The sequence below is a fragment of the Aedes aegypti genome, chromosome 2, assembly GCF_002204515.2.
Source record: "Aedes aegypti strain LVP_AGWG chromosome 2, AaegL5.0 Primary Assembly, whole genome shotgun sequence".
Lineage (NCBI taxonomy): Eukaryota > Metazoa > Arthropoda > Insecta > Diptera > Culicidae > Aedes > Aedes aegypti.
Window position 1 is genome coordinate 143,652,397 of NC_035108.1, and position 10,244 is coordinate 143,662,640.

At 38.9% G+C, this 10,244-nt stretch overlaps 3 protein-coding genes across 4 annotated transcripts; 1 reads left to right on the top strand and 2 right to left on the bottom strand.

Moving 5' to 3' along the window:
* Positions 1 to 4,091: 4,091 nt before the first annotated feature.
* LOC5575955 (general transcription factor IIE subunit 1) lies at positions 4,092 to 6,323 on the bottom strand. The gene is made up of 3 exons (XM_001662263.2): positions 5,700 to 6,323; positions 4,832 to 5,527; positions 4,092 to 4,768 (listed from the first exon to the last, which is right to left on the bottom strand). The coding sequence occupies exons 2-3, from the start codon at positions 5,476 to 5,478 to the stop codon at positions 4,144 to 4,146; spliced, it is 1,272 nt and encodes a 423-aa protein (XP_001662313.1). The 5' UTR covers positions 5,479 to 5,527; positions 5,700 to 6,323; the 3' UTR covers positions 4,092 to 4,143.
* On the top strand, positions 5,975 to 7,756 carry LOC5575957 (rab-like protein 3). Of its 2 annotated transcripts, none has more exons than XM_001662261.2 (3): positions 5,975 to 6,094; positions 6,958 to 7,319; positions 7,375 to 7,756. In XM_001662261.2, the coding sequence occupies exons 1-3, from the start codon at positions 6,049 to 6,051 to the stop codon at positions 7,660 to 7,662; spliced, it is 696 nt and encodes a 231-aa protein (XP_001662311.1). In that variant the 5' UTR covers positions 5,975 to 6,048; the 3' UTR covers positions 7,663 to 7,756. The 2 variants fall into 2 exon arrangements, with proteins under 2 accessions (XP_001662311.1, XP_001662312.1); XM_001662262.2 differs by having other exon boundaries at positions 7,390 to 7,756.
* Positions 7,757 to 9,613: 1,857 nt separating this feature from the next.
* LOC5574862 (histidine triad nucleotide-binding protein 1) lies at positions 9,614 to 10,221 on the bottom strand. The gene is made up of 2 exons (XM_001661638.2): positions 10,003 to 10,221; positions 9,614 to 9,933 (listed from the first exon to the last, which is right to left on the bottom strand). Exons 1-2 carry the CDS (start codon positions 10,114 to 10,116, stop codon positions 9,664 to 9,666), a joined length of 384 nt encoding a protein of 127 aa, XP_001661688.1. The 5' UTR covers positions 10,117 to 10,221; the 3' UTR covers positions 9,614 to 9,663.
* Positions 10,222 to 10,244: the final 23 nt, after the last annotated feature.

The following is a 10,244-nucleotide window of genomic DNA, read 5'->3' on the forward strand; positions in this document are numbered from 1 at the left end:
GTTGCCGTGAACAAATACTTTGCACATTCATGTGGCAAATATTTAGGAAATCTTTACGAAGAGCCGCATTCATGACAGCACGAGGAATATGATAAATACCTTCATTCGAACTGACGTTGTTTAGCATGTTATCTGACATCGTGGTAATAGTAGTATGAGCGCGGAACGCAGAGCGCAAAGAGGATCAACAGAAGGATTACAGATGAATTCATGATATAAGTACAATTAATAATTATTATTATTTTCGAATGGTAAGCTGGTGGCTGAAACGATGATTTCATGATTTAAGATTCAAATTTCATAAACACAAATAACTGTTTCATAGAATGTATCGGAGTTGAATGATTATCATTAGAGCGTTTAACTAGAACAATACCATTTTTCAAGTGTACCCTAACCAGCTTTCCATCATTTCTTAGTTTGCATGCATAGCGCCAAATTTGTCGATCTACTGTGCTTAGATTTTCATTGATATATACACGCTGTCTAGAATTGAAGCCTACGTGTTGCAGTGATAAATCTCGCTTTGCTAAATAACGTCGAAAAAAAAATGCTCTCTGGATAAATTGGTAACAAATTGAATCAGCACGGGTGTGGTTTCCCTATATTTCCTAGTTCTTTTTGGTAATCGAGTAGCATAAACAATTGGAAGATTGTTGTTTTCATATCCGAGATGTAGTGCAATATTTTGAACCATATCATTTAAGTTTTCATTGGGCACATATGGGATACCAGAAACAATAAGATCGTTAGACCTGTCAATTCTTTCTTTCCTAGATTTCTCCAGATCTTTTTCAATTGCTGAAACAGAAGCCGCTAGTTTTTTCACATTTTGTAAATAAACAGTTTGTAAAGACGTGATTTCATTTTGCACAATTGAAATTTGATTTCTGATGTCAGAAACGCTATCTTGAAATTTAGATCTAATGGTGGAGCACTCTATTTCACAAAGATGAAGAACTTTTTTCAGCAAACCGTCCAACGTTGAAAGATGGGAGCCCGGCTTCAGCTGGCCGTCGATAGAATCCATAGTATTCGAGGTCATGCCAGTACACATATCAATTGCTTTAGGCGCGTGATAATAGTACAAAGGGCGAGAGCGAGAACAAACCCGTGAGTTACCTTTCTCTCAGCAGACAATGATGAACGTGAGAAACGTCGCTATGATGGCGTTCACAGTCGAATTGATAAGAATATTAAAGCACCAGAAGAGAGCACTGGGATATCAATAATCATCAAACTCCATAACCAGCACATAAATCGGGACCTCAAACAGCATAATATGAATAAACAACAGTCGATCACATTAGTTAGCACTACAAAATCATCGCTAAAGCCACTCCTACGAATACATCACTCACAACGCACGGCCATCTTTTCAGAAACTGAGTACTACTAAAGTACTGGAAACCTTATATTTTCGCATGTATTTGCAAAACTGCCACAAATCCTACTTTCTTCGTTTTCGTTTTTACATGTGCATAGCTTATTTTTTCGGCGATGTGTGAAATCATTCACAAAATTCAAAACGCCAAAAATGGCCATTTCTGTCACCCACCCATTTGTAACGGTTTTTGTATTATTTTTTAAAATTTCGTGTGAGCTGTAACACCCGACAGACTCCCACCTCCTTCAGCGCTATGAAATTTATAAATTGGTCAACGATAAATTTCAAAAGAGCTTTGTTTCAAACCTTACACCCAAAGGCGCACATGTTTTTCTTCGTGTTTGACGGTTAAAACTACAGCCGTCAGCCATGGTCTGAGCTTGCTACTCCAATATCACCAGATCAACTGCACAAAGAACCAACCAGATGACTGCTTGGGACTAACAGACACCCTCAGTGGATAAGTGCTTTATTTTTAGGCAACAATGGCGCCTGCCACGTCAGAATGCAGACCAATGAGGGAAAGTGGGAGGAATGGGTTACACGCAGGCCTGATTCCGCTACCTACCGCACAGTAACGCACATGCGCTAGTGTATATGCACGAAAAATCGCTTAAAGATAATGCGAAAAATATTTGCATGGCTAAATGCACCTAACGAATTATTTCTCGATTACTTTTTCAAATCGACGTAAGTAACTTTCATACGGTTTTGAGAAAGTTAATTGAAAAGAATCTCAAAATGTCTTCTAAAACTGTTTTAAAATTAATCCTTTTTAACATTTTTTTTTTACCGTGTACATCGCTTAAATTTTCCATGCAATCAGCTTGCATCATCGTTAAAACACTAGGTAGTTCCTATCGTTTCCCACAAAAATTATATGACAAAATGATAAGCCGTTTCCACAGACAAACAGACGTAACAGCTAGAACAATTATCAATTCAAAACATAGTCACGTGAACAATTACACCCAATGCTGAAAATACTTCATTTGGCCAACCACGAACTAGGTGGCGGTAGTGAGCAAACGTCAAACTCGAACAAAAGTGATGCGAGCGCCACGAGTGGCTCGTCGGCCAACTACCAAATATTAGAATCGGGCGCTATTCTGCTGTGCAATGAAAATAATTAGAGTGTTACGTCTGTTTGTCTGTGCCGTTTCATTCAGTTATTTACGACATTTTTGTACCAGTGTAAAATCGACTTTGATTCGTGGTTAAATCACTTTGTCTATCCATACAACGGAGCGGCGAAAGTAACGGTTAGGTTGCGAAAGTTGAAAATCTTACTTACGCCGTTTTGTAAATCCTGAAATTAGACGTTCTAAAAGTGAAAAATCGAGTTAGTTTAGAGCAGAACGTGTAGAATTTCGTCTGCGAAACACGTAGGATTGATAAAGTAAGGGGTTATGGACAAAAGGTCGAAAGACAAAACGTCGAAAGGACAAAAGGTCGAAAGACAGAAGGTCGAAAGGACAAAAGGTCGAAAGTGATTTGCTTGGTGGGAATTTTTTCCTTCTTTGAAAAAAGATTTTCGACCTTTTGTCCCTTCTTTTTTGTTCTTCGACCTTTTGTCCTTTCGACCTTTTGTCTTTCGACCTTTTGTCCTTTCGACCTTTTGTCTTTCGACCTTTTGTCATAGATTCTAAAGTAAGTTTGTTAACTTTTATGACTTGAGTCTGTTTGAATAAGTTTTCGAGATTTCTCAAATTTTTTCGAAACAATATTTCCGGTATCAAATATTGTTTCGAAATTGTACGTAATGGTTACGAGGAATTCGAAGTTAGAGATGCCTTTTCCCATACAAAATAAAACGAGAAAACTTCTGCTTGTAAACTGTGGACAAGAGCACATAAACCGTATATCTACGCCAGTTCATGCGGGAAGTTATAAGGGTGGTAAATTTATGGCAGAGAGGCGTGCTGTTAGGTTAGCAGAATGCCTATGTATTAGGCGTAAGGAAAGACGTACTACAATGATGGAAGAATGGAAGCGAAGGGAAACGGTTTTTTTGTCTGTCTCTGGTTCTAGCAAACGCTATCAACGATAGATCAAATGTGATAGATGAAGAGTGGAGAACAAGTGAAAGATACAACTACAAAGTACGAGGAATGGGACGGGCCTGGGATTGAACCCATGATCTTCTGCTTATGAAGTCATGGTCTGGTTGACAAAACAATATTTAGAGCAACATGCTACGAGATAACGATGGTGTCAAATTTGTTCTAAATGCTGCGTATGTTTGTTTGTGATATGGTTGTTTAAATGTTCAACCTCGGATAACTGTATCTCCATCCTAATTTCTCAAACGTTCATTTCAATTTTCATTATTGCGGCGCTTATATTAAAACCACATCCAGCGGCGGCGGTAACGCGCAGAAGATATGCGCGCAATTCAAACGCAACATCAAAATTCCTCCTTCAAGGAAACAAATGTTTCAAATTTGCTAATTCTGAAACATTTGATGATTTTCATTATCACTGCGACGGTATATCGACATTTTCAGATAATCGCATTACGTGGATTTATCTTGCAGAGCACAATACTTACAGTTTCAAAACTAAAGCTAGATTTATAAACGAATACTGATAATGCGATATTGTTGACGATTCAAATATGATTTGTATAAAATTATTGACCATAAGAATCGCTAACTCGCATGATCTGTTGATTTCTCTATTGAAGAAAATGCAACACATATTAATAGTTGTAAAAATTCAACATTTTGTTTTATTTATGTTCACTTTGAAACTATCTAATCGTACATATGACTAAAGTGATCTTGGTACACCTGGATGTAGGTTTCCTTTTCCTGTGGTGTCATTTCAGCTATCAGCGTGTCGTTGATCTCATCTACAGGGTACGGTCGTCCAGCTACCGTCACGACTGGCGTGTCGTCGTCAGAATCAGTATCCATGATTTCCACAGTGGGCACTTCTGTATTATCGATATCTTTTTCGTCATCGCTACTATCGCTCGAATTGTCGTTATTGAGACCCAATCCACGTATAGCATCATTTGTAGTGTTTCGTGAACTTTGCTTCTCGTGCTGTAACAGTACCGACATAATATCGTCGTTTTCTTTACGACTACGCGAAGACGTGGTAACGTTAGTATTAGTAGCCGCCGCCGATGATTGCGTAGAAGTGAACGCAGCCTTTTCGAGTATCGATTCCACGGAGTTATCTTCAGCATCGTTGGTGATGACGGTTGATTCTGTCATCCATACTGGACGATCCTTTCGTTGAGTAGTAGTTTCGACGGCGTCAGAATCTCCAATTGTAACATCGACTCGTGTTTCCTCCACAGCGAACCCGCTGGAGCGCGTTGCTTCGCCGGACCACTGTTCCGTTGGAAGTCTATTAGTTGGCTTGGCAACACTAAAATTGAAGAAGAAAATGACATTTTTAAACACATTCAATTTTTTAATCACGATTCCATACCCTCTAATTGTATCGATGTCCACCGGTTCGGGTTCCAATATTTCCGGAGCGAGCTTGATATCTTCAACTTGCCGCAACAGATCGTATAATGGTTGTAATTGCTCATTGAATTTAGCTAACAACAAACGAGAATCCTTCTTTGGTAGTGCTGAGCTATCCTCTTCCACCGTACTTCCACAAAACGTACATCTAAATTCTCCGGTGGTGAAATCAAACAACTGATCAGCTTCTAGGTCAGTAAAAGTTTTTTTACACGCAGGACATTTGAAACTGGCACGACTGGTTGCATCACGTTCCTCGGTCTCCATTCGTTTGCGCATGTGATCTAGCTTATATTTTACTACATTTACAAAAGTCTTGTAGTTGATGAAATAATAGTTAACTTTCTGAGCTTTTCCATCTGGACCAGTTTCCATTTTAAGTCGAACCTGCAGGAATTTGTCGTTTTTTAGCACTGCTATTCGAGCGCGCAACATTTTGCGTTCAAATTTTAATAGCTCGCAAATATCGTCTTCCTTCATGCAAGGGTTGCGCACCAGCATGTCGATTACTAGAGCATCTTCAAGGGTGTAGAAACCGCGTACGACAAATCTGGCGAGTTGTTTTAAACTGCTCGGTATTTCGGTAACGTATCGTTGATCACCCATTTTGAGCGTGTTTCAATAACTTTTAAAGTTAAAAGGCTGGTATTGATTTCTATGATATGATGAAAAGAGAGGTTTTATAATAAGTACCATGTTATAGGCGTAGGTTGTACATTGAACTTTGAGAAAATTTTCAGGAACGAGAGTAGACATACAAGTTGGCCATTATGACCGCAGGAATCCGAAATGTTTCACCTTAATGGAAATAATGTTTTGATGCTCACCCTTTAATTAATAAATCAGACTTCCTCGCTGCTAGACCACGTTCATAGCTGTGAGACGTTCATGCCGAGTTTCCAATCCCTGACTAACGTTCTTCGAGAGTGAGTGCTTCGTTGGGCAGAGAGCGCGAAATCAACAAACAGCGAGTCGCTCACTCACTCACCCGAAAGCCAAGTAAACAGTGACGTTTGACAGTAGTCTCTCGCTCTCGCATACGGTGATGCATGCGCACAAGTTGCTATCTGTCTCACCGATTTCTCTCGGACAGAACGACGTCGTTCACTTGAAGCAGTGTTGTTTTTCTTCCACAGGCGCTAGGTTGGATTCACTGACCGGAATTAAAACGAGTTTATGGCAGCAATCGACAAAGTTCGCGTTTTGGTCGTAGGCGATTCCGGTAATTCACACCATCAATAACTCGGGGACAATCTTTTACGGGCGGAACTATCACGAATTCGGCGGAAATTAGCAACTTTTATCGGCGGCGATCAAATGTCAAACACAACAGCGTACCGCCATGTTGAAAATACATTCCCAGATTGCCGTCCTCGCCGCACCAGTGTTGCCAGTTTAGCGAATGTTAAAATCTTAGAAAATAAAAATCGGAAAAGGGGTCGGTTCTAAACCCCGTGGTATTTTTTCAAAAAGGGATTCTCAGGTGTTCAAAATTTCGCCTACGTGTTAGAACAAAATCGAAAAAGGAACTCATTTTTCATAATCTTTAGACAGTGTGAATCACAAATTTCATGACGCCGAAAATTTATATATATGACACCCTCTCAAATCCTCTTAAACGCTTATTGATAATCACTAATACATATTTGTATTAGATTCAACGTTTTCTGGATGTTGTAAAATAACTTCCATTTCATTTGGTTCATTCATAGACATATTTCATAACGCGTAATACTCATTTTAGTGCCCACCACTTCTCGTAAAGCTTTTTGTATAAATATTTTCTATACTCGTAAGATTTAGGATAACGCCCTAACGCTAACCACGTGGTGTGTAGCACTTCGTTTCTGAGTATATAAATGGATTTGAACGTTACTGATCAACACAGTATGAAGGAAATATTACCCTCTATCTACCAAAGGTTATGGTTTGGATGTTCATGCTCTGAAACAGCGTGCAATACACGTGATTACCAATTGCTTTCGCGGCATTATCATAAGTTAAAGGAAAAAACTTGTAAATTAGTAATCTGAATAAAAATTTCTAATCTAATCATTCAAATTTCTCTATGTCCTATGTTTGTAGGTGTTGGGAAGACTTCTTTAACTCACTTAATAGCAAACAACGAGCCACTTACCTCGCCAGGATGGACCGTCGGTTGTGCTGTCGAGGTGAAACTCCACGAGTATAAGGAGGGCACCCCCTCCCAAAACACGTTCTTTATAGAGCTGTGGGACGTGGGTGGATCCATCAGTCACATGAATACCCGAGGTGTGTTCTATAATCCTACACATGGCATCATCTTGGTACATGACCTGACCAACAAGAAAAGCCACGACAATTTACAGCGTTGGCTGATAGAGATCTTGAATAAGGATGGAAAAGACGCATTGAAAGGTGGTGATTTCCTGGACATTGATCCCGAACAATTTCTGGGATCGACTCAGGTAAGTCTAATGGTGGTGACAAAAAGTACTTGCTTAATAATGGAATAATTTTTAGTTTAAAAATTCTCAGATCCCTATACTGGTAATCGGAACTAAGCTGGATATGCTAGATGAACATCATAAGAACAAGATCCTCAACAAAACATCTGCTGGAAGTATTGCAGAGCAGTGTGGTGCGGATGAAATATGTCTAAACTGTCATGAAGCCAGAAGCCTAGCAGCTGGAACTACAGATTCAGTTAAGTTATCACGATTTTTCGACAAAGTCATTGAACGCAAATATTACAGCAGAGATACAAGTCGAAAATATGCAGGATCGTACAATCCATCTCTGCCAGGCTAATTCAACACGTTTGGTGCAGCGCCTCAAGCGAGTCTCTACAGTCAAACCTCTTCGGAGACCATAGCATGAACAGTAAAATTAGGTAAATTGTTGATCAGTGTATCTATTCGTTAACAGAAAAGAAATTCCTTAATATTTAAGATTGTTCAAAATACACGTTAATCAGAAATGATGATTACTCCTGATTAGATTGTCCTTAAAGCTTCGGGACACTTGAAAAAAAAATCGAATGACAAACATCAAAATATTTTTTATTGAAGCTTTTAGGTATTTTTAACCCTTTCTTTCCCATGGTAGCTCTGGAGCACCATTTGTTTTCGACGAATTTGAGACAAACCGAACCAGATGAATACTATGCAATAGTTACTTGGATATGATTCAATACTTATCAGATTGATCAGATTGATCCAAAAGTCAACTAACTGTTTTTAAAGACACTGTTTTAATAGTAACTATACGCCTCCAAGCGCGAAACGCAACATAATGTTAGCCATCTATACTTACGTAGCGCAACTAGTCAGTGGATGAGAGATTTGATTTTTCACGCATCCACCACTTGTCGCTGTGGGGAAAAATGTTTTATTTTCCTGATATAAGACGATTAGCAGTGAAACAGTTAGGCGGGAAAGGTAGGAATATCTATTCTATATGTTCTACACACGTTTGTTTTTTGTATTATTGCACTACTTTCATAAAAATTGAGATCCGGCTGGTAGGAGCACTCGTTTGAGGTTGGAAAACCTGGATATGTGAGGTTAGTTTCATTGGAACTTTCGCCTGCGCGATTTTTGCGCTTGAATAAAACACGTTTCGGAACATTCTCCGTTGCCTCTAAAAATACCATTGGATAGAGAAATGAGTTTTTTTGGATCTCATTCAATTTCATACATTACTTCACTTCTACGGTAAAAATAAATATATTCTTCCGAATGTTTTGAAATCATGAATGGGTTGGACATTGTTTTCGAAATTCATAATCATGACGATAGCAGCACACTCCAGCGGACGAATAAACGTTTTGGGAGCGAATTGTGAAGAAATAATTGATCAAATTCGTGGAAAAAAGAGAGTTGAGCACAGTTGTTTTTTGAAGAAATAAAAAAAAATTAGCTCCAGTAGTTGCTTTCGTGTTCCAGAAGTGGATCAACTGATGGAGGCAGTTCTTCAAATTGATGTACAAAAATGAATGCTTTATGCTTCATTCGAAAGATTTTAGTTGCTGCTCCGAGGGAAAAATGTTAAACCTATGTGAAAATCTACTATTTTGTTTGAAATTCGTTACATCTTTGCCGAACGTCTACTACTGGAATACGTGTACTAATAGTGGCTTAAGCGATTTTATGCTCAAAATATAATTTTATCACTCTTTTTATATTGTTTCCTTACAGTAGTACGGTTCCCAACACTAACCCAATGCAATAAGAAGCAAATATGATTTTGAAAATTAAATCAATAGAATCCGGCTCCGTAATGCCTAAGAGCGCATGAGCCTGCTAAATAAATGATTAGATAAAAATTAAAAGCAGTGTAAAGAGGACTCCCGCAACTATAGGAATATCTTGAATTCTTACCCAACACAAAAAAACAGCTCATAGCTCACCAGATTCCGAAAATATTTATTACTAACGCATTGTGACCAAATATGAAGCTATTATTAAGGCTCAAGATTCCATCATTCAATCATCAAAAACGAAAAACCAGTTTTTTCGTTCAAATTTAAATAAATTCTCATAAAAATCTATCATTGCAATCCAGGTAGCAAGTGTAATGCAATGATACATTTTCTTGAGAATTGCATAAATTTTGAGCAAAAAAAATGCTTTTGAAAATTTGTTATGTGGTTATTTTCCTTTTTTAACTCCTGCCGAAGTGAATCAAAAGTGCCAAGAATAGAATCTGGCTTAGTCATGGAATTGTAAGGTTTTCCAGTTAATACAAAAAAACAAGACACTTACAATCGTTTTGCTTTTATTTGGAAATATTCAATTGAAATTTATACAGTTAACCAGGAGGCCACTTCATCTGCCGTCCTCCGAGGACATGCAAATGCAAATGGTAAACGGACTGGGCACCATTCTTCCCGTCGTTGATGACGATACGGAAGCCTTCGCCTAGGCCTTGTTCGGCCGCAACCTTCTTGGCCACCAACATCAAATGCCCCAGCAGAGCTTCATCTTTCTCGGTGGCCTTCGACAGCTGTGGTATCGGTTTCTTCGGAATCACCAGAAAGTGCACCGGAGCTTGAGCGCTGATATCATGGAATGCGACACACTGTGAAAAAATAAAAATGCATTGTAACACTTTGTAATGCAGTTCTAGAATAATCCTTGCTCTCGTTACCCGATCATCCTCGTGGATGAAGTTGCAGGGGATCTCCTTGCGAATGATTTTCCCAAAGATGGTATCCTCTACGGTCGCATCAGCCGCTTGGGCTTTTGCAACTTCATCAGACATGATTGCTAATCCAACTCGAACAACCGAACCGTCTATCCCGTTTTCCGATCTGAACACCGGTCAATCTATCGGCTTTTCTCTGAAGGGCTTCCTTAAATTTCGTCACGGTTTTGGCGAGGGAAGAATAA

Excerpts from the sequence above, each read along its gene's own strand:
- LOC5575957 (XM_001662261.2), top strand. The coding sequence starts at position 6,049 with ATGGCAGCAATCGACAAAGTTCGCGTTTTGGTCGTAGGCGATTCCG. Across the intron at positions 6,095-6,957 it reads TTTGGTCGTAGGCGATTCCG|GTGTTGGGAAGACTTCTTTA; the intron begins GTAATTCACACC and ends CTATGTTTGTAG. Across the intron at positions 7,320-7,374 it reads AATTTCTGGGATCGACTCAG|TTTAAAAATTCTCAGATCCC; the intron begins GTAAGTCTAATG and ends AATAATTTTTAG.
- LOC5575955 (XM_001662263.2), bottom strand. The coding sequence starts at position 5,478 with ATGGGTGATCAACGATACGTTACCGAAATACCGAGCAGTTTAAAACAA. Across the intron at positions 4,769-4,831 it reads GACATCGATACAATTAGAGG|TGTTGCCAAGCCAACTAATA; the intron begins GTATGGAATCGT and ends CTTCAATTTTAG.
- LOC5574862 (XM_001661638.2), bottom strand. The coding sequence starts at position 10,116 with ATGTCTGATGAAGTTGCAAAAGCCCAAGCGGCTGATGCGACCGTAGAG. Across the intron at positions 9,934-10,002 it reads TCATCCACGAGGATGATCGG|TGTGTCGCATTCCATGATAT; the intron begins GTAACGAGAGCA and ends ATTTTTTCACAG.